At 37.8% G+C, this 26,205-nt stretch overlaps 1 protein-coding gene across 13 annotated transcripts in view; it reads right to left on the bottom strand.

The window, feature by feature from the left end:
* The window catches only part of Rhbdd1 (rhomboid domain containing 1), a 132,224-nt gene that overhangs the window by 42,060 nt on the left and 63,959 nt on the right, over positions 1–26,205 (bottom strand). For 12 of the 13 annotated variants that reach the window (XM_087209270.1, XM_087209273.1, XM_087209269.1 and 9 more), the window contains one exon: positions 24,904–25,047. In XM_087209270.1, coding sequence (XP_087065396.1) covers positions 24,904–25,047 — 144 coding nt within the window. Of the gene's footprint in view, positions 1–22,750; positions 22,862–24,903; positions 25,048–26,205 lie in introns of those variants that run through there. The other variant, XM_087209271.1, reaches the window with a different exon arrangement.

Here is a 26,205-nt window from a genome sequence, read left to right as displayed (position 1 = left end):
GATGTTAGATCTCACTATGACCACTTGAGAGAAAACAATGCATGATTCTGAGTTTAAAGTAAATGACACCCAATTTATATACCTTTCTCTTCTGTTGGCTAAAGGTACAAGGTCTATTTTTTCAAAGTTGAGTAGTTGTTTGTCTATCCATATAACTAAAGAGAGCAGAGAAAGACTTTTTTTTTTTAGAGAAAATACAAATCTTGGCATTTTTAAGGACAGTGCTAATTTGGTCTCATTATTCTGCTAGTTAATGGACAGGGAAGAGCGTCCTAATTGCTCATTAACTCTGATGATGTCCCTCTTGTCTACTGTCAAGGTCTGAGAAATATAGAGTGCAGAGAAACTATATAACTGGTGCATCTTTAGGGGGAAAAAGTATTAATGCATACATCTAAAAACATGTTCTGGTTTGGGCTTTTAAAAATTCTATGATAGAGTAGAATTCAGTGGTGAGTTATTTTTTCCTCAGGCCAGTAAGATGAACCACACTGCTGATTAAATATTATTTTCTGGAGCCACAAGGATTTTCACAGTCATTGTTTATGGAAATCGTTTTCGGTTAGATTGCAATCTAACCAAATGACAACTGATTCAAAAGGCACTCAGAGAACAGCTTTCACTGGTGCTCTTTCACTTCCACCCATCCATCCCTACTGTATGCCGGGCAGCAATGAACAGAAACATAACACAAACAAGCTGTTGACACAGGCACTGCTTAGCAGTCACTTGGATCCCTTCCTCAAAGCACACAAAGAAAACCAGAATTCCACTGCACGTCTCTGCCTAGGTACAACAAAGCACTGTCTACATGCAACATCACATAGGCAATGTTGATGTGACCTAAAGCACTAAAATAACAATTTTAACTAATTTTAAATAACTAGGGCTTGTACCAAGGGGTAGGAAATGTGTCATAACTGATAAAGTTACAGCCTGGAAGTTTTGCTCAAAATGGGCCTCACTGGGTCTGCATTATCTAAATCAGGGGTTTATTTCCCTCCTCATCGAAAAGCATTCTATGCACAACAGTAAATTACTTGAGGTTTAAAATTTATCTTTGTCTCAGCACAGTGTGCCCAAAGAAGGGCCCTCCTAACCCCCAGAGACACGTTTATTTAAAGATATAATGAAGATGGCAGGTGTTCTATACAGATGTCACCTTTTCTAGAAGACACTTATTAAACACTTTATCTTCCTTAATGTCCATGGGCCAGCTACATTTTATTTTATTTCAGTATCACACTAGCCGAAGCAAATAGTTTCCTTTTAATCTCACTTAGCTGAAAATTAAAAACTACTGGGTTTTGGGTTCAGTTTGATTTGTAAAGAATCCTAAATGCAATGAGTTGAAAGTCAACCCGCATTGTTTTCTAGTAATTTAGCAGTACAAATGCACTTCCACACAGAGTGTACCAGACTCCTCCTTCGCCTGGCAAACCACACCTCGGAGCGCTAACACCTCACATGACCTTTCAATGAGATTAATCAGAACTGATATGAAAAGACCATATTCAATAAAACTTATGAGGCTTTCAATTTTGGGTATTATAAGGTAAATGGAACTGCCTAGTGCTAGGGCTCCGAAATGTTCTAATCCAGCTTAAAATTAAGACAGAATCCAGTGTGTTCTGGAAACTTTGTGAAAAAAATAAAACTGCAGTAAATATTCTTTGTGTGGACTGATATTTGTATATATCCTTAGGTAAGTAACCTAGGAGTGAAAGTGGTGGGTCATCCCACCATATACGCATTAACATTGTAAGAAACTATCAGTTTTCAAAGTAGTAGTAACATTTTACACTTCTCTCCAGTGTATGAGAGAGTTATGGTTGCCTCGCATCTTTATCAGTTCTTAAGTATTATCAAATTTTCCAAATTTTAGTCATTCTAGCATGTGAAATAGTTTTAGTTTTTGCATCTCCCCAATGAATAATGATGCTGAGTACTATGAACAAGTAAAATTAACCTGGAATGACTATACTCAGAAAGGTGTTCAGCGTTATGGGACTGTGGCTGCATGGTTACTGACCTAACATTCATTGAGCCTTCCACCTAAGATTTGTTTGTTTTGCTGACACAAATAAAGTGAAGGGGAACCGGAAGGAAAAGAAGGGAAGAAATCATTGTACAGTAGTAACCAGGGAGCGCCTGCTACTAATAACAGGAGCAGTTGGTAGCTTTAGCTTGGCAGGTTTGGAGCAGAGATGAGAAAGCAAAGAAGGGAACCTGTAAAAAGGAGAAAAGAGATCTGGAGAGAAAGGATCTGGAAGAGGCTCTGGACAGATCCCAGTCTGGGCGCTCTGGGGTCTGCTTGCTCTCACTCATCACTCTGCCTAGCCGCAAGCGCCCTTCAGAGGCTGCAGGTACAAGGAGGAGGTACAGTTTTCCCTGAATTTCACTACAAAGCACAACTTTATGCCTCAAATGGGAAGAGGCTTGAGAATAAAACAAACTAATATTTAATATTTTGGTAATGCATAAGTTTAATAACTTTTTTCTATAAATAATCTACATGATTTTGCGAACATTTTAAAACTGGGGTTAAGCCAACATCCAAAAATATAAGGTACTATAATCTTATTCCTGAGAAGTAAAGATAATTGGCATTTTGTTATCTCAACATTTTTTATAGTACATTTAACTAACTCTGACAAAAACAAATGAGTTTCTAGTAAGAACACTCACTGTACTTTGCTTTGCATTTCACACACCGTGAACCTGCTTGTCTTTTTAGTGGCTCAGTATTACTCTATGTGATAATTTATTTAACCCTTCTCCTACTGCTGCATGATGAGGCCATTTGCAATTTTTCAAAGCAAATAATTACATTGTCATTTTAATTAGCTTAATGTGTATAGTACTCTTAAAAACTCTGTGCAATTTGGGCTCTACAGTACAGCAAAAGCAGATTTAAATAACACAGATGTAACACAAGGTCTCTGGTCTTCTCACTGAAATTGGTGAAGATATATAAACACATACTATGCGTAACTCTCACATCTGGCTCTCCATAACTAAGTACAACAGAAGTACAAATAGTTTTGAATCCTTTGGGAACTGCCATGTGATGAAAGTAGAGCATTCTGAAAGCTATTTGTGATTCTACAATAAATGAAATCGAACATCTGATTTTTTGGTTTTTCTCACTAGCAACACAATAAAATGGCAGATAGAATGTGTACAACTGTGACTGAGGTTGTGTAAAACACATAGAGCACCTGACAATAAAAAAATCTCTCATGGGGCTCGGGATTTAGCCCAGTGGTTCCACCACCTGCCTTGCAAGCACAAGGTCCCGAGTTCCATCCCTGGTACCAAAAAAAAAAAACTCTCATGAATAAATACTATTAACAAACAACTAGAATAACATGAGGTACAGCTCAACATAAAATTCTGATGTTGTAAGGCATACTTAATGCAGGCACAGTACTTTTTTGTTGTTTTTTTTTGGTACTGGAGATCGAACTCGGGTCCTTCCGTTTGCGCAGCAAGCGGCAAAACCACTGAGCTAAATCCCCAGCCCAGGCACATTACTTTTTTATGAATCATCTCTTTGTATACTACTGAAGACAAGCTGAATCCTGTTTAAGTTAATAATGCAAATATTCTTAATTCAAATGTTCCTAAAATATCTATTTTAAAAACAGTATTTTGAAGGTCCGACACGGTGGCCTACTCTTGTACTTTCAGTGCTCTGGGTAACTTAAGAAGAGGTGTGAGAGACAAGCCTGAGAAACACAGCAAGACCATGTCACAAGACTAACAAAAACCAATATTATTTTCAAACACATACGTGCCACAATTTGGGGTAAAAAATAAATGACAGCCCAGCAGATTACTTATGATTATCTTTACTAAGAATTTTTGGGAGGTGTCCTGTGAGATTCCTGAGATGCAGGCTTTTTGTATACGGCTTTTTGTATTTCTTAATAAAAATGACTTGCTTCACAATTTTTAAATTACTGTCACAAATTTTTGGCTTAAAAACTCCCCTAACCAACTAAACAAAAGAACTGAGCCAAACATATGTAGGCTAGTATCTTCATTTGTTTCCTGTTCCTATATCAGAACATCTGATGCTGGAGAATTTATAAAGGAAAGAGGTTACTGGGGCTCAAAGTTTAGAGGCTGGGAAGGCCAAGGGCATGGCGCCAGCAAAGGCTGCATGATGCTACTACATCAATGGTGGACAGTGGAAGGGCAAGAGGATTTCAAACACAAAAGACAGCCTTGTTTTGTAACAAGCCATTCTCTTAGTAACTAATCAGTTCTCCAAGAGCAGGAGATCACTCCCACTAGAGAGACATTAATCCTTCTCAATGACTTAACATCTACAAAAGGCACCACCACCACTCGATAATGTTACATTGGTAATCAAGTTTTAGTGTGGATTTTGGCAGGGACAAACCACATGCAATCCACAGTAACAGGTCAGGACAAAAAGTAATAGACTGTCACTGTTTTCTCTACAAGAATATACCGCAGGCCCTTGTTACTTTTGCTGCCTTGTGTGCACCATGTTGTTTTTGTTCTGCCATGCTTGTCATCCCAGCCTCAGAGACAGCTGATTATGGACTGAAACGTCTATGAACTGTGTTTGCTATCATAAAGAATGCTGCAAAGCACATGAGAGTGCAAACACCCCTATGAGATCCTGATTGCAATTCTTTAGGTGCCGAGGAACAGAGCTGCTCCCAGCGCAGAGGAAGTGAACCTTCCAGGCCGCATACCACTGCCCCCAGCACCCAGTAGGTGAGCTGCATGGGGCACCAGCAGCACACACCCTCCCTCCCCCCACTGAAATGAGAAGACACATAAATAAGTCTCAAAACCAGACTTTCAGAACACCTAAAGCAACCCCAAAGGGAAACGACATGGAACAATCTGATACTCGACCACCTGGACTCCCTGAACTGGCAACAAAAAGAGGATCTGGAAAAAATGAAATCAGAAATAATTTCTCAGATAACAGCAGAGATTGTGCCCATAGTGCAAGACATGATTAATAAATCTAGAGAAGACACGATTAATAAATCTAGAGAAGACACAGATAAAAAAATAGAGGAGCTGAGGAACATGACGGAATCTCAACACAGGAAACAAATGGAATCCATAAAACAGATGCAAACTGATTTCCAGGAGATTAAAAACTCCAGTGAAAGTTCACGGAACAGAATGAGCCAATGTGAGGACAGAATTTCAGATACAGAAGATGAGATTACAATTAGTGACCAGGAAAAGAAAAATATCTTTAAAATAGTAAGGGACCATGAGAAATCAATCCAGCAGTTGCTAGATGATGCAAAGAACAATAACATAAGACTGATCAGAGTCAACGAAGAAACAGGAGAGAGTGCAGATGACATAAAAAAAACAACTGTTCACAGAAGTGATGGCAGAAAACTTCCCAAACTGGAGAAAAGAATCTGACATACAGATAAGTAAGGCATATAGGACTCTAACTAGCCTTGATCAAAAAAAAAATCTACACATAGGCATATAATAGTTGAGATTCCAGAAACTCAACAGAAGAACAAAATTCTATAAGCAGTTAAGAGAAAAAAAAAAAATCAGATCACATACAAAGGGAAGCCCATCAGAATCACAGCAGACTTCTCAACGCAAACCCTCAAGGCAAGAAGAGCTTGGAGTGTCGTATTTCAACCCCTAAAGGAAAACAGTCTCCAACCCAGATTGATGTACCCTGCAAAACTATCTTTCAAAATTGATGGAGAAATAAGACACTTTCATGATGAAGAGCACCTGAGGAACTTCACAAATACCAAACCAGCACTCCAAAATTTTTAAACAATATCCTAGGAAAAGACAATGAGGATCACAACCCCAGGGAGCCCAGCAGAATTAATCCACTAGGCACAACAAGAAACTAAATGCAAAGGGGGAGACTCTAACAAAAAGAAAGTCATGAAATGATTAAGTCAATACGTATCGGTTATAATCATTGATGTTAATGGTCTCAATTCTCGAATCAAAAGAAATAGACTGGCAGAATGGGTCAAGAAGCAAGATCCAACAATATGCTGCATATAAGAAACACACTTAATTCAAAAAGAAACTCATAATCACTTTTCGGCCTTTTGGCTATGATCAAGTGTAAAAAGAAACTCATAGACTGAAATTTAAAGTGTGGAAAACAATACTCCATGAGAAAGGAACCTGAAAAAAAGCAGGAGTGAGTGGCTATTCTCTTTGCAGATCAAGTAGATTTCAAACCAACACTGATTAAGAGACACAAAGACGGACACTACATCCTTGTAAAGGGAACAATCCAAGAGGAAGAGATGACAATCGTTAATATATATGCACCAAACACTAGTGCTCCCAACTATATAAAACAAATGCTAACGGACATGAAAAATCAAATAAGCACTAATACAATAGTAGTGGGGGACCTCAATACCCAACTGTCACAAACAGATAGATCAACTAGACAAAAAATAAGTATCAAAATACTAGAACTCAATCAAACTCTTGAATAAATGAACCTAACATGTTTACAGAGTGTTCCACCCCACAAAATCAGAATACATATTCTTTTCGGCTGCACACGGGTCGTTCTCCAAAATAGACCACATGCTCACTCAGAGAACATGTTTAAGTAAGTGCAAAGGAATTAAAGTTATCCCCTGTATATTATCAGATCATAGTGCGATGAAATTGGAGATCCATAGCAAAAGAAACCACAAGAATTTCATAAACACATGGAAATTGAACATCACACTTCTGAATAACCAATGGGTCACAGAGGAAATTAAAAAAGAAATCAGACAGGTCCTTCAATTAAATGACAATGACAATACAACAAATCAGAATCTATGGGACACAATGAAAGCAGTCTTATGAGGGAAATTCATAGCAGTGAATACTCATATTAGGAAAACAGAGCAAGCCTAATTAAACAATGTGATGCTGAAAACCTCAAGCTTCTAGAGAAAGAAGAGCAGGACACACCCAAAGATCATACAAAGGAGGAAATTATAAAGATCAGAGCAGAAATCAATGCAATGGAGACTAAGAGAACGATACAAAAAAAAATCAATAAAGCCAAGAGTTGGTTCTTCGAAAGAATAAACAAAATTGACAAACCCTTAGGCAACCTTATCAGAAAAAGGAAAGAAAAGGCCCAAATCCATGCAATTAGGAATGAAAAGGATGAAATTACAATGGACCCAGTAGAAATCCAGAGGATCATCAATACCTACTTTGAGAACCTATATGCCAATAAGATGGAAAACACAGAAGAAATGGACAGATTCCTAGATAGGAATGAATTAACAAAGTTGAATGAAGAAGACCTAAAAATTCTAAACAACACAATATCAATCAATGAAATTGAAAACATAATTAAAAACTGACCAACTAAGACAAGCCCGGGTACTGATGGCTTCACTGCTGAATTCTACAAGACATTTAGAAAGGAACTACTGCCACTACTGTTCAAACTCTTCAAAGAAATTAAAAGAGAAGAAATGCACCCAAATTCATTCCTGCAAGCAAGCATCACCTTGATCCCCAAAGCAGAGAAAGACCCAACCAAAAAAGAGAACTATAGGCCAATCTCACTAATGAACATAGATGCAAAAATCCTTAATAAGATATTGGCAAATAGAATGCAGGAGATCATCAAGAAGATCATACACCCCGACCAAGTGGGATTCATCCCAGGGATGCAGGGATGGTTCAACATATGCAAATCAATCAATGTAATACACTATATCAATAGAGCCAAAGACAAAAACCATACGATCATCTCAATAGATGCAGAAAAAGCATTTGACAAAATCCAACATGCATTTATAATAAAAATCCTACAAAAAATTGGAATAGATGGTCTCTACCTCAATCTGATAAAAGCCATCTATGAAAAACCAACAGCCAATATCATACTAAATGGTCAAAAACTGAAATCCTTCACACTAAAATCAAGAACAAGACAAGGATGTCCACTATCACCACTCCTCTTCAATATAGTCTTGGAAACATTAGCCACAGCAATTAGACAAGAGAAAGAAATAAAAGGAATAAAGATAGGAAATGAAGAAGTCAAATTGTCATTATTTGCAGATGACATGATACTCTATATAGAAGACACCAAGAACTCCACCAAAAGTCTTCTAGACTTAAAAAGCTAATTCAGTAGAGTAGCTGGATACAAACACACAAAAATCAATAGCTTTCCTCTACACGAACAATACTCACTGAATGAGAAATAGGGCAAACAATTCCTTTCTCAATAGCATCCAAGAAACTGAAATACCTAGGAATCAACCTAACAAAAGAAATCAAAGACCTCTTCTCTGAAAACTATAGCACTCTGAAATGGGAGATTGAAGACGATATCAGAAAATGGACAGACATCCCCTGCTCCTGGGTAGGAAGGATTAATATAGTGAAAATGGCCATACTTCCAAAACTGCTACATAGATTTAATGCAATTCCAATTGAGATCCCAGCAGCACACTTCATGGACCTTGAGAAAACAATCCAAAAATTCATTTGGAACAAGAAGAGACCCAGAATAGCAAAAGCAATTCTAGGGAACAGAGACATGGCAAGGGGTATCACAGCCCCCAACTTGAAACTATACTACAAAGCTACTGTGATAAAAACAGCATGGTACTGGCAAAGAAACAGACCCGAGGACCAGTGGAACAGATTAGAAGATGCAGAAACAACTCCAGACACACAGCTACCTCATCTTCAACAAAGAAGCCAAACACCCTCACTGGAGGAAAGATAGCCTCTTTAATAAGTGTTGCTGCAAAAATTGGGTTTCAACTTGCCAAAGATTAAAACTAGACCTGTATCTCTCACCATGCATTAAACTAAAATCAAAATGGATTAAAGATCTAAATATTAAAACAGAAAACACTGAACTGGCTAGAACAGAGGTTAGATAGAACTCTTTGAAGACACTGGTGTAGGAAAAGATGTTAGGAAAAAATCTTCAGTTGCCCGTGAACTAGCACAATCAACAAGTGGGATCTCTTATTAAAAAACTTCTGCACAGCAAGAGAAACCAACAGTTACACCAACAGTTGTAAGAAACAACCCACAATGTGGGAAAAAATTTTCACCTGTATTCCTCAGACAAAGGTCTAGAATCTATAAAGAACGTAAAAAAAATCAGACCTCCCAAATTTAAAGGCTCAATCCGAAAATGGGCATCTGAAATGAACAGACATTTCTCAGACAAAGAAGTAGAAATAGCAAATTAAAAAAAAAATTTAAAAAGCAATCACAAATAAACATATCAAAAAATGTTTAATATCACTGGTCATTCGAGAGATGCAAATGAAAACAACGCTGAGATTCCACCTCACCCCAGAAAGAATAGCTGCTATCATGAAATCAACCAATAAGAAATACTGGCAGGGTTGTGGGGAAAGAGGAACCCTGCTCCACTGCTGGTGGGAGTGGAGACTGGTGCAACCAGTGTGGAAATCAGTATGGAGATGCCTCAAAGAACTAGGACTGGAAGTCCCATTTGACCCAGCTACTTCCCTGCTGGATATCTTCCCCAAAGAATTAAAAGAATCATACCACAGCGATATATGTGCACCCATGTTCATAGCAGCACAGTTTGCAATAGCTAAAACTTGGAAGCAGCCCAATTGCCCATCACCTGGAGACTGGATAAAGAGAATGTGTGGTTGGTTTTTTTTTACAAAATGGAGTACTACTCAGCTATAAAAAATGAGAAACTAGAGACATTAATAGCTAAATGGATGCACATTGAGATGATACTCTTACGTGAAATAAATAGGATACACATGTGTAAATACTGAATAGTTTCTCTAGTATGAGAAAATGAAAGTGTGCATAAAGTCTAAAAGGTATAATAGATGATGTGAAATAGGAAGAAAAGGGGCAAAGGGGAAGGGGAAGTGGGAGGGGTAGGGGAAGGGAAAGAAGGAAATGGAATTAATATGAGAAAAGGAAAAAATGGAAACAAAGTCTTTGTAAAATAGGGAGGGATGGAGGGGTTGAAGGGAGGGCAGGAGAATGGGGAAAAAATAAGAACCAAGAGAGATTTGTAAAGGTCCAAATTTCCAATGATGAATGTCTTTATACTGTATACCTAAAATGTACCAATAAAATTAATTTAAAACAAAAAAAGGAATATACTGTAGGTTTTTTTCATTTTAGCAAAGACTTATTTATAATGACCACACACATACTACAAAGTGTTCTGTTTTCTATATTCAAGACCATCACAATAACCAATCCAATTAATTCTAAGAATATAAACATCCTCTCGGTCAGTTCTGTGGGCTGAGTATATGAAGCATACACTAGAAAAATCACACTAATCTCTACTTTTTAGATAACAACATGAGCTAAGATCTGCTTTTTCGGACAAAGCTGTGTTACATATTACAAAAAGTATCCCAACCAGGAAGAGAGGCATCTGGCCATCTAGGCTGGCATCTCCTACTTAATTTTTCTGTGCTTCTGTTTCACAGTCTAAAATAATGAAGATAATTAAAAATACTTGTTTCATAGGGTTCTGTATGGGTATGTGAGCTTCCTAGCACAGTAACTACCACTTAATGCTCACAGCCTAGAAACTGCTTCACTGAAATGTGTACAGAACCCCAATGTGAAGTAGTTTTTCTATGGTTGGTATGGTTACAGGTTACTGTTTTGGCTGTTTGTTTGGTTTTGGCCGATTTGTATTTCCACAGTGATATATATTACTTTTATAACCACACCAATAAATGCTACCCAAATTTAAAAGATCACTCTCAGCCTGGTCCACTTGGGGACATATGAAATTCTGGGACTTCCGGAAAGGAGCTTGGCATTGCCCACCCCCATAGCAGACAAAAACTGGACTGTGTGATAATCATAGTATGCATCTAACAGGTGTTACACACATACTTCATCACCTGTCTTCCCACCTCCCAAGTCCAGGTGGACATGCCTCTGCCAGCAGGGGAAAGGCCGGAAGTCCATTTGCAGTCAACCCTGGAAGGCTGATACGTAAGTTCAGAGGGTCAGCTCTAGGGAGACTCAGAGGAGCCCAAGGAAAGAGGAGCCCTGGGAGTCTGATCGAGGGTCTTTCAGGGAGGTTCTGGCTCCCAGGCTCTGTGTGGCTTACTCAGGGAGTCAACCTACTTCATATCTGTACTCCCAGGGCAGACAACTGTCACCAGTAAGCCAGGCACAGTTAACACACATGTAGACTGTGACAGAGTATTAAGCCCCTTGCCTGCTTGAAGTAAGTCTCCTCACTGTGTGAAATCAACTTCTCACATATGATGGCCTCTATGGTTAGTTTCAGCTCTAGACTTTTACAGTTCTATTTAAAAAATTTTTTTATTAGTACATGTTTGTAGCACATGCAGTTTACAATCATCTCATCTTGGGAAGTACATGTGCACATACAACTTGTTTCCTTTTTCAATCAACCCCTCCAATTCCCTTTTCCCCATTTGGAAAAATATTTTGTCAGCTATTTTCTCAGACAGAGGACTAGTATCTAGAATACATAAAGAACTCAAAAAAAATTTAGATCACCTAAAATAAAAGAGCCAGTCAAGAAGTGGGCAGGTGAAATGAACAGACACTTCACAGAAGTACAAATGGCCAACAAATATATGAAAAAATGTTCAAAATCTCGGGCCATTAGAGAAATGCAAATTAAAAGTTCTATTTTAAAATGGCACTGCCTGTCATATTCTTCATCATCTACTTTAAAAATAAGTTAAATATTTTATTTAAAAAATTTTTTAAAACCTTTAATGTATAACCGTATAATCTGTGAACTATGGAGTTCACAGTGATATTATAATATGTGTATCCAAATAAGTGTAGCAAAAGATCATGGTAATAAGAGTATGTCCCACCCCAATACATAAATGGCAGATATATGCGTAATACACTTCACAACATGGCTCTATATGAACAGCAGAGAGGCCACAATTCAAGCTGAACACAAATGTTCAGACACAGCTTTGAAAACTGTTCTATATATTTTCGAAGTCTACTTATAATACTTAGAAAGGAATCAGAAAACATATTAAAAATATAATTTTATTTCTTGAAAAAATCAGTTCTGAAGCTTATTAAACAGTCTGTGGCCTTCAACTAAAAAAAAGTACTTTTGTGTGTGTGTCATTTTTTTTTTTTAGTATAAATACATGGATAGCAGTAAAAACTTATTCACACCCTCAATTTTTTGGCCAGTAAGGATAAAAGTTCCATGGTAATTTTATTGTAAATCTTATATCTCTTTCCCAAATTAATACATTTTTACAGAAATAACAAATTTTAGAATCAAGCCTATAGCAATGATTTTTCCCAGTTAGAATTTGTCTGATGAAACAATGAATGTACACATCAATAACTTCAGGAATTAAAAACCATCTAAGTAATTTGAGCATCCAAACCATTGTATTAGTAAACTTCATATTTTATAACGTCTTACTTTATGGAATCATAATTGCTGAAGTAAAGAATGCCATAGACCGGTAAGGTAGTCACCTTACTTGAAGCTACTATATGTTTCTTAAATCTAATATATTGGTTAGCTGAACTGAAGTAGGTAACTAAGGCTCCTGCTGTTCACCAAAAAGCATAGTTTTAGCTTGATAGTAAGAACTAGGTTTAATTACTGCTGTAGCCTACAATGCTTACCACCTTACAACGCTGACACATACGAGGGACTAAGATAAGGATTCACAGTAACAGAATGAATGATGATCCCGACCAACATCCTGAGTTTGCAAGGTAGTATTGCTGAAGGTATAAAGATTTGGTAGCCCAAAAAGTAGCCTCTATGTGGAGAGGGGCATAGGTGGGTAAGATTAATTCACCAGAGTTTTGTTTGTATTTTGTTAAATGTATTCATTAACATATGAATAATGCCTTTCCATAAATGGCAGTTTCAGGGGTAGGCAGGAGGAAAAAAATTACAAATTAATTCACGTATAATTATTAATGTCAATTTCTCAAACATGTTTAAATCAAGCAATCTCTCTCAAGCTGAATCTCTCTCTTCTCTCTGTGCTCTCCTCTCTCTCTTTTTCTCTCATTCTCTCTGGTTGGGCTAAAGTTAATATTTTAAAATATAGAACCTACAGGGACCTAAACAGAATTTTGGTCCAGTCTATTATTTCTGTCTGCATGATATATTCATATGCTTTGAACAGATTTAAAAAATTATGCACAGTTCTTGTATTTCTTTACATGTACAATTTTACATCTAGACACAGCCTTGACTATCAAACCTTATTCTCTGAAATAAATATCTCCAACATACAAAATAGCAAGGAAGAACCAGTAATCTAAAGCAAGCATTGTTCCACACTAAAATTGCTTTTAGACAATCTGGCAGATGATACTTTTTTATTAAGTAGAAAGTTTTCCTATGGGAAAATACACCAAATTGCTTAAACAAAAAAACTAAGTGGTCACACAGAATGAGCTACACATTTCTGTCCTGGCGCAATGATCCTGCTAAGCCAAGCAAGGCTGCACTGAAAATTTGCATATGCAAACAAGTGTCTACTGCATATGCCTGTACTAGGCCAAGAAAGGCTCTCAGAATCATGCAACTGAATGAGATACTACCATCTACTGTATGAGTCTATCAATTTAGATGCAGCAATACATATATAAAATTTTGCCTTGTATAGTTGTGTGAATTTATCTTCCATAAACCTTTCATGTAAGCCCTGAGACCTATGTGTCAGGTAATTACAAATATTCCTGACATTTCCCAATACCTTATCTTTTGCTAGCCACACCTTCCCTGTTTCCCCCACCATTGTCTATTTTCCACAGAATGGAACTGGGACTTGAAACAGTACTCACTTCACCACCTTCATTTTAAACAAATAATAAAGATCTGATCAGATTCAGCCACTCACATCTCAAATAAAGTTAGTTACCAGAGACATTAGAACTAGAACACTACCACTCTTTTCTCTTTGTACTGCAACATCCCAGATTTTAAAAACTGAATGTAATTTATTTCACTTTCTCAAAAATTTTCATACAATTAACAAGACAAATGCTAATTTTATATACCTTGATATTGCTGTAGTAAAAAGAAAAAGGTACAACCTAGGTTTTTTTTTGGTTTTGTTTTGGTACCAGGGTTCAAACTCAGGACCTTGCACTTGTGAGGTGGGTGGTGGCACCACTGAGCCTAAATCCCTGGCCCAGGTTAAAACAAATCCTCTGTCTCTTTTTCTTAACTTACAACATACCTGAAGTGATTCCTATGAACATACGATGCTTATATAGAACATTCAAAGATATCATCAAATGATCTGTTAACAACAAAAGCACTAGATATCAATGTGGAACCTAAATTTCTTCCCCATTATGGCTTCCCTGATAATTTTACATCTAAAGGCTGAGACAAGGCAGAAATCAGTTCATTCTCGGCCAAGCCCTTTGTAGCATATTCTACAATAGTTTCACATATAGCTAATCAGAAACCCCAAATGCAGAGTGCAGGGTGGGGAGTGACAACTCTGCCTCGTTTTCACACGACAGTGAAAGTGTGATTGTAGCCATTTGCCTTTCAGACGAGCCTAAGAGGAGAAGCACAAGTTATTCCACATGTCAGTAAAGATTTCCAGCTTTCACCAGTACACATCCTCCAGGCTGGCAGATACAAGTTGAAAAGGACAGGGCTTTGTACCCAGGGCCAGCTGAACTCGGTGGCAGGCTATTAAAGAAGAAGGGGGGAAAGTACAAATTACACGTGGTGGGGGAGGGGAAGAGAAAAAAATGCAATGAGCTAATGCTCCTAGTTGGCATCTGCCTTTTGACTCAAAGAAAGAAATGGCTCTTTTCCAAAATTTTTCTACTATTATGGTATCAGCTGCCTCTTGGACTCGTTCATAAAAGCTGAGACTGCCAACAGAACAAGACAAGATTTCTGTTAATAGTGGTAAATGTGCAAGTCCTTGAAATAATAGGGATTTTACTATTTCTTCTATAAAAGCTACTTTGGTATTATTATTCCTAAAATAAGCTTTAGGATTTGTAATTGTAGCCAAGCACTATTAGGAAATATGATAATGGCAAATTCTGAGTTTAAAACATTGGTACCTTGATTTTTTAATTGATCCTTACAATATATTTAACTAAAGAATAGTCTGAAACTAATTGATGCAGAATTGGCATTCATTCTACCAAATGAATCTGTTAGTTGCTCCTTTCAGATCTCAGCATTATTTGTGACTATTACATTAACACACTCCTGAGATTGAAAACTAGGAATCAAAGAGAGAACTAGGCATGTATTCAGCCTTTTAGAAGGAACCATAGCTTCTGGGCCTCTCACGAGGGAAAGATCTTCTGTACTTGAAGGAGGAGAAGGAGGAAGAGGGGAGGGGAGGAGGAGAAGCAGCAGCAGTGGTTGCAGCTAGTTAAATAAATGTGCGGGGAAGACAGTAATAGATTCAAACACTAATGAAGAGTAGCAGTGGCTTCTACTTGGGATTCAGAAAGTTGGAAAGAGCACTACTCCCACCCTTACAATTCCTGTGAATGCTGGATAATCTGAATCAGTAGCTCTCCTTGAACCCATCAAAGAGCTGAGGGGGTAGGGAAACCAACTCAGATGGTACACGAGGCACTTGCTTATTGAGGGCAGACTCTGCTGAACACCAGTAAAAAGAATGCAGCACACTGTTACAAGACGAGTAAAAGCTGACTATGGGCCAGCAAGAGAACACAGAACTCCTGGGGACTGGATGCAGAGCAATTCACACCCACTTTCAGACTCGTCTCAGGACCTCACCTGGTCTTGCAAAAGCGACTTGTTAGACAGTCCAGGGAAATCTCCCACCGTCATCTTGGTGCAACCACTACAGGAGAGGTACGGGAGGCCGCCTGGATCCTTCTCCACCCACTATGGCTCCTAAGGAACAAAAGCCTGGAATGCCTGCAAGAAGGGTAGGAACCACTGCTTCCTTTGGGAAACAAGAGAAACTAATAAGGCCACAAGGCCAAACAGACACACAGTGACTGCCCAAGACAAAGGGTTAATCGAAACACAGCCCGCTGTGGTTCTGAGAGTAGTAAGTACCAGCAGAATTCCACTGGGCAGGGCTCGGACAAGTGGAAGCATACCTGAGTCACTGCATGAAAGGAGACCCTGAAATTGAAGTTCAATGTGCACTGAAAAAAAAGTTCTAAGCAAATCACCCCCATCCTAAAAACTCTAAGACTAGAAGAATTTGAACACTAGTGAATCCAGGGTAACCACAGTAACAACCTGTATCTACTAATCTCCACAGGAATTCTGCATAATTCAAAATAAGGTACTCAACAGAATAAGCAGCTAAATAATCAGTAGGGACACAGAAAACTGGAGAGTATCAGCTAAAGTCATCTAATTATCCTTTATGGAACACTCCTCTCAAAAACAGTAGCACACATATTCTTTTCAAGTATATATGACATCTTTACCAGGATGGAACATAATATGCCACAACTATTTATGATCTGTCCTAGGAATGCAAACCCGCTTCAACTTAGGATATTTAAATAATTTAGTATTTAACAGACTAAAGAAGTAAAAGTGTATAACTGTCTCAACAAAGAAAAATATTTTTAAACTATTACTCATAATACCATAACTTTCCCTCCAAACATATGTAATACTTAGGCATAAATCTATGAAAATACATGGTTGCTCCATATGTCCAAAATTATAAAACACTGGTTAAAGAAACCAAAGATCTAAAACAGTAAATTGAGTAATGCACTATTTTCATGAATTGTAAGATGCATTACTGTTAGGATGTCAATCTTCTCCCAACTGATCCAAAGAATCAAAATATTAGAAAAATTTTTAGTAGATATCAACAAGTTTCTTCTCAAAGTTATGCAGAAAGGGAAAAGAATTAGATAACCAAAGTAATTTTACAAAAAGTAAAGCTGAAGGATTCACACTACCCACTTTTAAGAGCAACTATAAAGGTAAAGAGATGAAAGAGTACAGTAATAATGAAGGGAGAGATTTCCATATACATAAGAATCCATAAGTACACTGATATAAATATAGTCAATAATCTCACAAAGGTACAGAGTAATTCATGGAGAAATGACAGTCTTTTCAAACAGCGGTACTGAAATACTTAGAAGTCCACCGGCGAAGAAATGAGCATTGATTCACACCTCACATCTTCTACAAAAAAATCAACTCAAAATGGGGTATAGATCTAAATATAAATTGTAAAATCATGAAACTCCTAGGAGAGAATGGAGAAAAAAACTTTCATGGGTTCGGGTTAAAGGGGGAAAAAAATCTTAGACACAAAACTAAAAGCATGATCTATCTAAAAGTGGGTAAACTGCATTTCATCCAAATTAAAACTTTTGTTCCACAAAGATAGTTAAGAGAATGTAAAGACAAGTCAATGACTAGGAGAAAATATCTGCAAATCACCTATCTGATAAAGGACTTAGGTCTAGACTACATAAAAGAACTTTCAACATTCAGTAATAAAAACCTAATTTTTTAAAAAGGCAAAATAATGAAAGAGACTTCAGCATAGAAGATAAACAGGTGGTAAAATAAACACATGGAAAAGAAGTATTAATCATTCAAGAAAAGCAAATTAAAATTGCAACCTGACATCATTATCTACCTACTAGAATGGTTAATACGAAAACAATTAAGAATATCAAGTGCTGAGGAGGACTTGGAGCAAGTGGAACTCTTACACACTGAGGGCAGGAATGAAAAATGGTACAGCCATTTGAAAATACAGTTCAGCAGTTCCTTACCAAGTTAAATATACACTTACCACAAGACCCAGCAGCCCCACGCCTAGGTATTTACCTAAATGAAGTGAAAATTTACCTCCATATAAACACCTGCATGGAGTTTTTATGGCAGTATTACTCATAAATGCCCAAACCTATAAACAATCTAAATATCATTCAACTGGTGAAAGGATTATAAACAAAACCAAACCTTTAGCATATTCATACAATTGAATCATAAAAAGGAACAAATTATCAGTCCACTTAACATATGCACCTTGCTAAGTGAAAGAAGTTAAACTTCAATGGGTAAATACTGTATGATTCACCTATATGCCATTCTGGAAAACACAAAGCTGGAGAGATGAAGATAAGGGCTTGTCAAAATTTAGGGGCAGGGAGAGGTTGACTTAAGAAGGGAGAATGAGAGAAGAAGTTTTGGAGTGATACAACTGCACTGTCTCTTGATTTCTAGGGATATGCTACTCTATATTTTTGTCGGAATTCTCGTAACTGTACACCACAGGGAAGCATGCTTTACTATTAAGAAATTTTAAATGGCTGGGATCCTATGTTCACTGAGTGGAACACTGAATTGCCAACAATATGTACAGTCTTCTCTGTCTTGTGTTTTTAAAAATTACAGTCAGTCACAAAGAGTTTAATTCACCCAAATTAAATGCATGTAGGACGGGAATGCATTGTACTTGGACAATTTAAGACATTTTCAAGACAATTTTAATCACATGCACTTTTCAAATTTATAATAAAATTGATTTAAAATCTAAAAAAAGAAAAAAGAAATTTTAAACGGAGTGTTATGGCTTGTATCTGTATCCCCAAAGCCTCATGCACTCATAGGTGGGGCTTTTCAGAGGACGCTAGATCCAGGGTGTGTGAATGTGGATTAGGGGTGTGATACTGGGATCAAGGCTGTGTGATACTAGATTACTCTACTAATTGGTTTATCGTAGTTCTGGGTATGGATAATGAGAAGCCCCACCCTGTGTGTGGGTGGCACCACCCAAAAGGCTTGTAGCCTGGATGGGACAAAAGGGAAAGGGAGGCTTGCTGACGCTTCTGCTGCTTGTTGCTTGCCGCCTCCTGCCTGCTCTCCCATGGGCTATTTCTCCTCTGCAATGACTCTCTGCCATGCCACCATGCCTGAGAACCAACAAACTATAGACTGAAACCTCTACAGACTGTGAGCCAAAATAATCCTTTCCTCCTTTAACTTGTGGGTGTCTCGTATTTTGTCTCAGCAACAAGAAAAGTAACCAAAACATGGAGTCAGTAAAAAAAGTAACATGAATCTCAGTGAAATAACTGATAGTCTCATGAAGATCATCAAAGACTATACACCATTAGTTAGAAGGTTGTTGGGAAACAGGGTCTTCATAAAGTGATATAGTATCATCTCATATAGGACATGCTAAGAACAAAGGGGAAAAATGTACTTTTGCAACTGAGAGAGTTCTCAGTCACAGACTAAATTCAGTTTGTGATCAAATTCAACAGTATTAGTGGGGTAGCCTGCTATGTATCTCCTGATATGACACAATATGAAGAACATGGCATCATTTAGGACATAGTTGCACTAAAACCATTTAACCTGAATCTAACTAAGTCTTCAAATGTAAGTGCTACATATAGGAATTATAGGAAACACAGGAAAAAGTTAAACAGCATCAAGAAGAAATAAATAGACAATTTACAAATCAATAAGACTGATCTCCTGAGGGGGGGAGCACAAGAAAAAAATCAAGGTATTCTTTTACTTAAAAAAGAAATAATCAAATGCAACACTGGAAACTCAAAACACTGGCTATAAAAGACATTTTTTGAGAAAACTGGAGAACTGTGTATTTGGGCTAAATATTAGATGCTATTAGGAAACCACTGCCAATTTTCCTTGATGTGGTAGTGGTACTGTGGTTAAGTAGCAGAATGTCCCTTATTCTTAGGAGATACACACTGAAGTATTTAGAGGCAAAGTAGCACAGTGTCTGCAACGACTTTCAAGGAAGTCAGCCAGAACAACTCTTGTATCCCTCTTCTCACTGCTCCCAGACACACACACACACACACACACTCTACATTCAAATAAATGTGGGCACCACTGCAAATTATATCCCCTTGAAGATCCACAATGACATTGGTAAACTGATGATTCTAATTAGTTCTGCAATTTAAGAATTCAATTATTAAGTTAATGTTTTCCAAACCTGTTTGGCCACAATTTTATTTTCAATGAGTATTTCAAACAGCACATGGAATTAGTCTCCAGACAAATGGTCTTCAGAGGCTTCTCGGAACAGGTTACATAGCAACAGAGGGCAGCAAGAGAGTCAGCTTTGCAAATGGCTTACGTTAATTTCAATTTCATTTTCCTTGAAACACTCTGTGATTGTCTTATTAAGATACTAAAAGGACATTTTTTAAAAGCCTTAATTATTTTTTCCTATGGGAAAATATGGTTTGAATTTATAAAATTCTGATCATATGACATATACACTTTTGCACATTTTCCTTTCAATAACTATGTTATATTCATGTTTTTATACTATTACCTTTTTTCCAAATTGTTATTTTTAACAGATGTATAATATTCCCATTTTACAATACAACTATATTTTACACACTGCTTTAACTAATTTGCACACTGTCGTACAAATTTCAATTTAAGTTTTACATTGTTATATTTAATTAAGGAATAAATAGTGGGTACATAAATTTGGGGCCATAATTTTATTATTTCCTTAGGCTAGACTGTGAGTCAAGCAATCACTGAAGGGAAGCCTTTGCTTATACATTTCCAGTGAGTTTTCTAGAAAAGTTATACCAATTTACATTGTCATCATTAGTATTGCATATAGAAATGCTTGTGTCACTACTGACATTAAATGCAGTGAGATTAAAAGAAAAACTCAATTAGCTCTGCTAATATATAGTAAATTATTCTTAGATGTACACTGGTCATTTGTAAGTCTTTTTCTGAATTATACGTTCAAATTGTTTTCCAGTTTCCTATTAGGGGTCAGTGTTAATACTGCATTGTATGGGTTCTTTACATATTAATGATATTGTCTAATGTTCTGTTAGAAAAAAATATTGCTCCTCTCTTCCACAACATTTTGTTTATAAAGTCCTATATCCAAACAATCAATAACTTTTCATCTATATTTCTTTTTTTAAAATTTTTGTTTAATTTTATATTTCATTCAGTTAGAATTTTAATGTATTTCACGGTCAGGATCAAACCTAATTTTCTCCCCAACCTACTTAATTTCCCTAGCACAATTATTCAATAAACAATCTTCTAACAATGTACATGTTCTAGTCCATTAAATACAAAAGACTCGAGATGCAGGTACCAGAACACATTTACTGTAATAGAGAAGGCTGAATGAGGCCACTATATTTCAGATACATCAAGTGGCAATTTGAGTGACAGATGTCAAGTACGAGGTGCTTTTGTAATATTCTGTGAACAGAAAGAATAGAAGGCTTTGAACTCTGAAAATACATTTGTAGGAGAAAGGAGAAAGGGGGGGGCTATGGCTTCGTTAAAATGAAAGGTGAGATGATGAAAATAGTTGCACACAAACTCTGCTCCTCTTACAGCAGTTTCACACTATAAAGAACTTTAGAAATTAACTCCACGCTTACAAAGCAGAAGCCAGATCTTTCCAAATCAAAAAACTAGCTAGATAAAGGTAGAAACAAAACACCAGGCTCCAAAATGATCCCAGAAACAGTCTTCTCACCAAGTCAGTCTTACAGTCTCTGATATGTATAAATGTTTTTTAAATAAAAATAACTGTTTCACATTCACTGAAATGTTGTAAGAATACAAGACACAAAAATTATTTAAAATAAAGGTAGAAAAGCTTAAGTTATTTCTGATCCTATTCAGTCCTGAGATACTTTTAGAATTAGTTTTTTTTAAAGGATAAGATTAAATTTATGAAAAATCAACACTACTATCAGATTACTTTCTGAAATCTCTCAAGGCAGTAGGTATCTTTTTTGCCTTTTACTAAATATTTAAAATACTTCAATATTTATTTTTAAGCAGGAAAAATTAATGTTAACTACTTATATTAGCCTAATAATAAACATTATTAGTTAGTAATGAAACAGTCTCAGAAATCTACTCTAACTACTTCTGATCCACAAATTAAAACCTTTCCTCAGAAGCTATAATCAAGTCTCTAAAATTACTCGAAAATCACCAAGCTCACCCCAGAGAATGCTTTCATCCACAGGTTTCCCATGAGATACAAAGACCAATTATTTAAGGGAGTCATATTTTCTTTCTCTTTCTGAAAAAGACATCTGTGCTACGATAACTACATGTACAACTGCGATATGAGTATATCACAAGTCTTTAGGAAAAATACACACTACAAAAATATGCCGTTCTGCCTGCGTTTTCCTTCTCTGACTACACTTAATGTAGAGATTTTCTAGACCCCACATTCAAATATTCTAAGGCCACCTGATTTTTCCCTCTGACTTTTTATCACCCTTTAGTCCTTTCTGAAGCTGCGCTATTTTGACCTACACATTTTCCTAAGGGACAGTAAACCCTAGATGTTATCCTCCCAAATATGAGTTTAATCTTTTCTCTCATGCACTGTGATGATTAATCACAGTATGTGACTTCACTGGATTAAGAGGCACGGCCTAGCAGATCAGTAGAGCATGCTCCAGGGTGTGTCTGGGTGGGTCAGGGAGGAATGGCCTTGGGGACTATACATGGTCCCTGTCAGTTCCCCTCTGGCACTGTTGCCCACTCTGCTTCCCTGACACCATGGAACTAAGTATCTTTGCTCCTCCATGCTCTTCCACTATGGAAATCTTCCTACCATGTACCAAATCCAAAACACTGAGCTACTTAAACCTTCCCTCCTTTAGGCTGTGGGTGTCAGGTACTGCGTCTCAGTGACCGACACGTGCATGCTCCTTGGTTGTTGTGACTCACTTGATGTCCATGTGGAAGGGCATGCGATAAACTGTACAGAGTATGCTGCGAAGTTCTGCCTTGCCATACTTATCCCATAATACCCCATGGCGAGCCCAGCAATGCTTAAACCTGTGTGCAGAAGAACAACAATGAGAATCTGTTGAAACGCAGGCCCTGAGGCCCTTCCCTGGCTTCTGGGCTTCCACAGCTAAGGCATACTTCTAGTGACTGTCACCCTAGCAGTTCAGTAACTACATGTGCCACAGTGGTAACAAAAATGGCCCCAATTTTCCACCCCTCTCTCTGACAATAACTTTCACAGTGCGACTCCACCGTTCCTCCAAGAGGTGGAATCTATTGCCTTTCCCTGTGAATCTGAGCTGTTTTTGAAACCTGCTCCAGCAACAGAATACTGTGGAACCGAGGCTGTGCCGTGATAAGCCTTGCTGGTTTCCACACTGTCCCTCGGAACCCTCACGCCATGGTCCTGTGAATGAGCCAGGCTGGCCTGCTGTTAAGAACTGATCTGTGGCCCAATCTCCACTACTGGACAGTTGGGCACACAAATGAGGCATTCTGGACCAGCCGGCCCCAAAGTGACCACTGAACACTGCAGCTGCCCAACCAAGATCAGTCATTCTACCCCAGCTGACCCACATGCTCTTGAGCAAGAGTTTTAAACTGTAAGTTTCAGGGTGATTGGTTACACAGTGATACATTACTGATACATCACAGTTCTAATATTCTTTACCTGAGAAGAACTGATTTCTCTCTTCTTTTTCACCTCTCCTGCCTCCTTCCTAATATAGGCTCTTATTTCTTCTTCAGACTACTACAGTCTTCCAGGTTGACTTCCCCCTTGCTGTCATCCTCCATGTCCACGCACACTGCTACTGCTAAGACTGCCTGTATTCCTTAAAGTCAGGAGTTCCATTGTCATCATTTATATATTCTTACAGTCCATAAGGCTTCGCACCTCACAAATACTCAATCCTCGTTTGAGGACAACAGCTGCTGGGTTCATAAAACACAGCTCAGAACACATCACTCTCCTACAAAGAACACTACGGGCACTTACACCATTTGCTGGATCCATTTTCCACTTGATGTATTTAATTCTAGGACTTCTGTGCCAAAGCCCCGGCCTAGCCTCCAACCCTTCTTCCCTGTCTTAATACTCTGTTCAGAAGTGAACACACCTCTTATTTCTGTACCCACGCTGAAACTCAGATTCCTGACTAAAATTCCCTTCTGCATCTCTGCAAAGTCTACACATCCTTGAAGGTCCAGTTCCAACGCCACGTCTCCTGTAAAAATCTGACAGCTCTGATTAACAAAAAGATCACCCCCTTCTCTCTGCCTCCAGCACTTAGCCTGAGCCTTTCCTGGGTACCTGATACTATAGTCACTTGTACAATATTCCCTACCATGCTGTGACCTTTTTCAGGGCAGGTTTCACCTTTTCCTCCCTCTGTGCCTTTGTATCTAACACAGTGCTCTACATAAAGCATAATAAGATCATCATAAAATGTATACTGAATGAATGGCTGCTTTTCAGTCACTACTAAAACAACAATAAAAGCAGTGATACTCAATCTCAAAGTCAAACCCAGAACAAAAAAGGGCAGAATACATGTGTTGGTTCTCATATATCAGTTTGTAAAAGAATCTTCTGGAATGTCTGTTAAAAATACAAATTCCTAGGCTCTGCTCCCAGAGAGATTGGTTCAGCAGAACTCAAACCTGAGTTTGGAATCTTGGCCCACGTGATTCTGACAAAGATCTGAGGGAGGTTTACAGGCAACACTTTGATATACGGTGACACAGAGCCTGCTTTACAGATATGCATTCCAAAGCAACCGCAACCCCCTTTTTTCATGCACCTAAGAAACTTTTTTAAGTTTCTTAACTTTACTGTCAAAGCACTGAGTGCAGCAGGCTTATAATAAGAACTACTTTAACAATACATACACAGTCTGGCACCTTATTAGCCTGGGTTGTGGGAATATGGCATCACACCCCAATCTTTGTAATCACAATTTGTGCACATTTTTCCTCTATATACTTTTTATAAACTATTTAAAGTTTAGTTTGCTACAAATAGCGCTTTTTCAGACCATCTCAGCACATGAGGCATGCCTGAAAATGACCGGAGGGCGCCCGACTCTCACCTCGGTCCCTGAGGCTGGCTCTCAACGCTCTCTCCAGTTGTTCCTCTTCACTCAGGCCCGCAGTGTACACATCATAGTTTCTGGGCACTTCTTCACTGTACCCTGCCCTGCCGTACGGCCCGTGAGTTTGATATCCAGAGTGGTCTGTGGGCACAAAGAACAGGTTATAGAGCACTACAGTGGACTGCTCTTCTGTTTCAGATTTCCTGCTTTGTATATGCAAAGACAAGGAAATACGCCATGTCATATTTTGAGTATAACAAAAATCCTCAAAATAAGAGATGTTGACAAACGCAGAATGCCTCCCTGAGGGTGGGAAACAATGGTCTTGTTGCTGTTGTATCCACAGCATCCAACATGGGCCCAGACTTGAATGAGACCTTATGTGCTACTGAGGAAAGGAGATATTAGAAGGTAGTCAGAGGTCCTGCCGAAGGGGCTGGGATGGGCTGTTGACTACAGAGTGGACTCCTACAGCCTGAAGATATTCAGTCCTTGGAGTACTTTGTGGAAGTCCTGGCTTGAGCCAAGAGAAAGGTGGAAAAGAGCTGATCAAGCCTTACTGTTGTGGCCCCATACAACGAGAGGCAGAGCAACCTTTAACACATATGTACCACAGGATTTCCACGCTGAGTATCACACTTCAGAGTAATCACAAGATGGAGACGTAGAAGACAATCTCTCTGTAACTATAATTCTATGTCAGACATTGTAATTTTCAGTAATAGCATTTTCAGAAAATTTGGTTGCTAGATAAATACGAGAGAAAAGACAAACTGGTCATTAAAAAAATGTTTTAACTACCAAACTTAAGACACCCAATTAATAAAGGTAAATAACAGGGCAAAGTTCATTTATGCAAAATAGTTCCAGCAGTCTTTTCAGGCAGAGTCTACTCCTTACATTTGTAATTGCCAACTGTTTCTGAACTAGTTTTGAAGAAATTTTTTTTTTCCTATAGAAGACGATTCATCTCACTGTGGCACAGGGAGAAGCTATACTTTATTTAATGTTTTGCTTCTTTCTTGATGGGATTATGTCCTTTGAAGATGATGTTTCAGGTGTTTAATGTGCTTTTTGTTGGTGATGAAAATGCTTAAACTTTACTGTGAACGTTATGTCATTTATCTCCATATCATTCAATACAGTATAGAGCATGCCTGAGTTATAGCTTTAGTAAGATTTTACAAAAAAAGTCAAAAAGAAGAAGTGTATATAGCAGAACATGGGTAACTGAAATTTCATATTCATAATTTTAATAATTGATCCTGAGGCTGTTTTGAAGCTCATTTTTGTACCAGG

The sequence above is a fragment of the Heterocephalus glaber genome, unplaced genomic scaffold (genome assembly GCF_053883595.1).
Source record: "Heterocephalus glaber isolate CG9 unplaced genomic scaffold, H.glaber_assembly_v1.0 deba00001004, whole genome shotgun sequence".
In the NCBI taxonomy this organism is placed as follows: Eukaryota; Metazoa; Chordata; class Mammalia; order Rodentia; family Bathyergidae; genus Heterocephalus; species Heterocephalus glaber.
The sequence above is the reverse complement of the archived record's forward strand: the minus strand, read 5'-3'. Positions and strand labels throughout refer to the sequence as shown.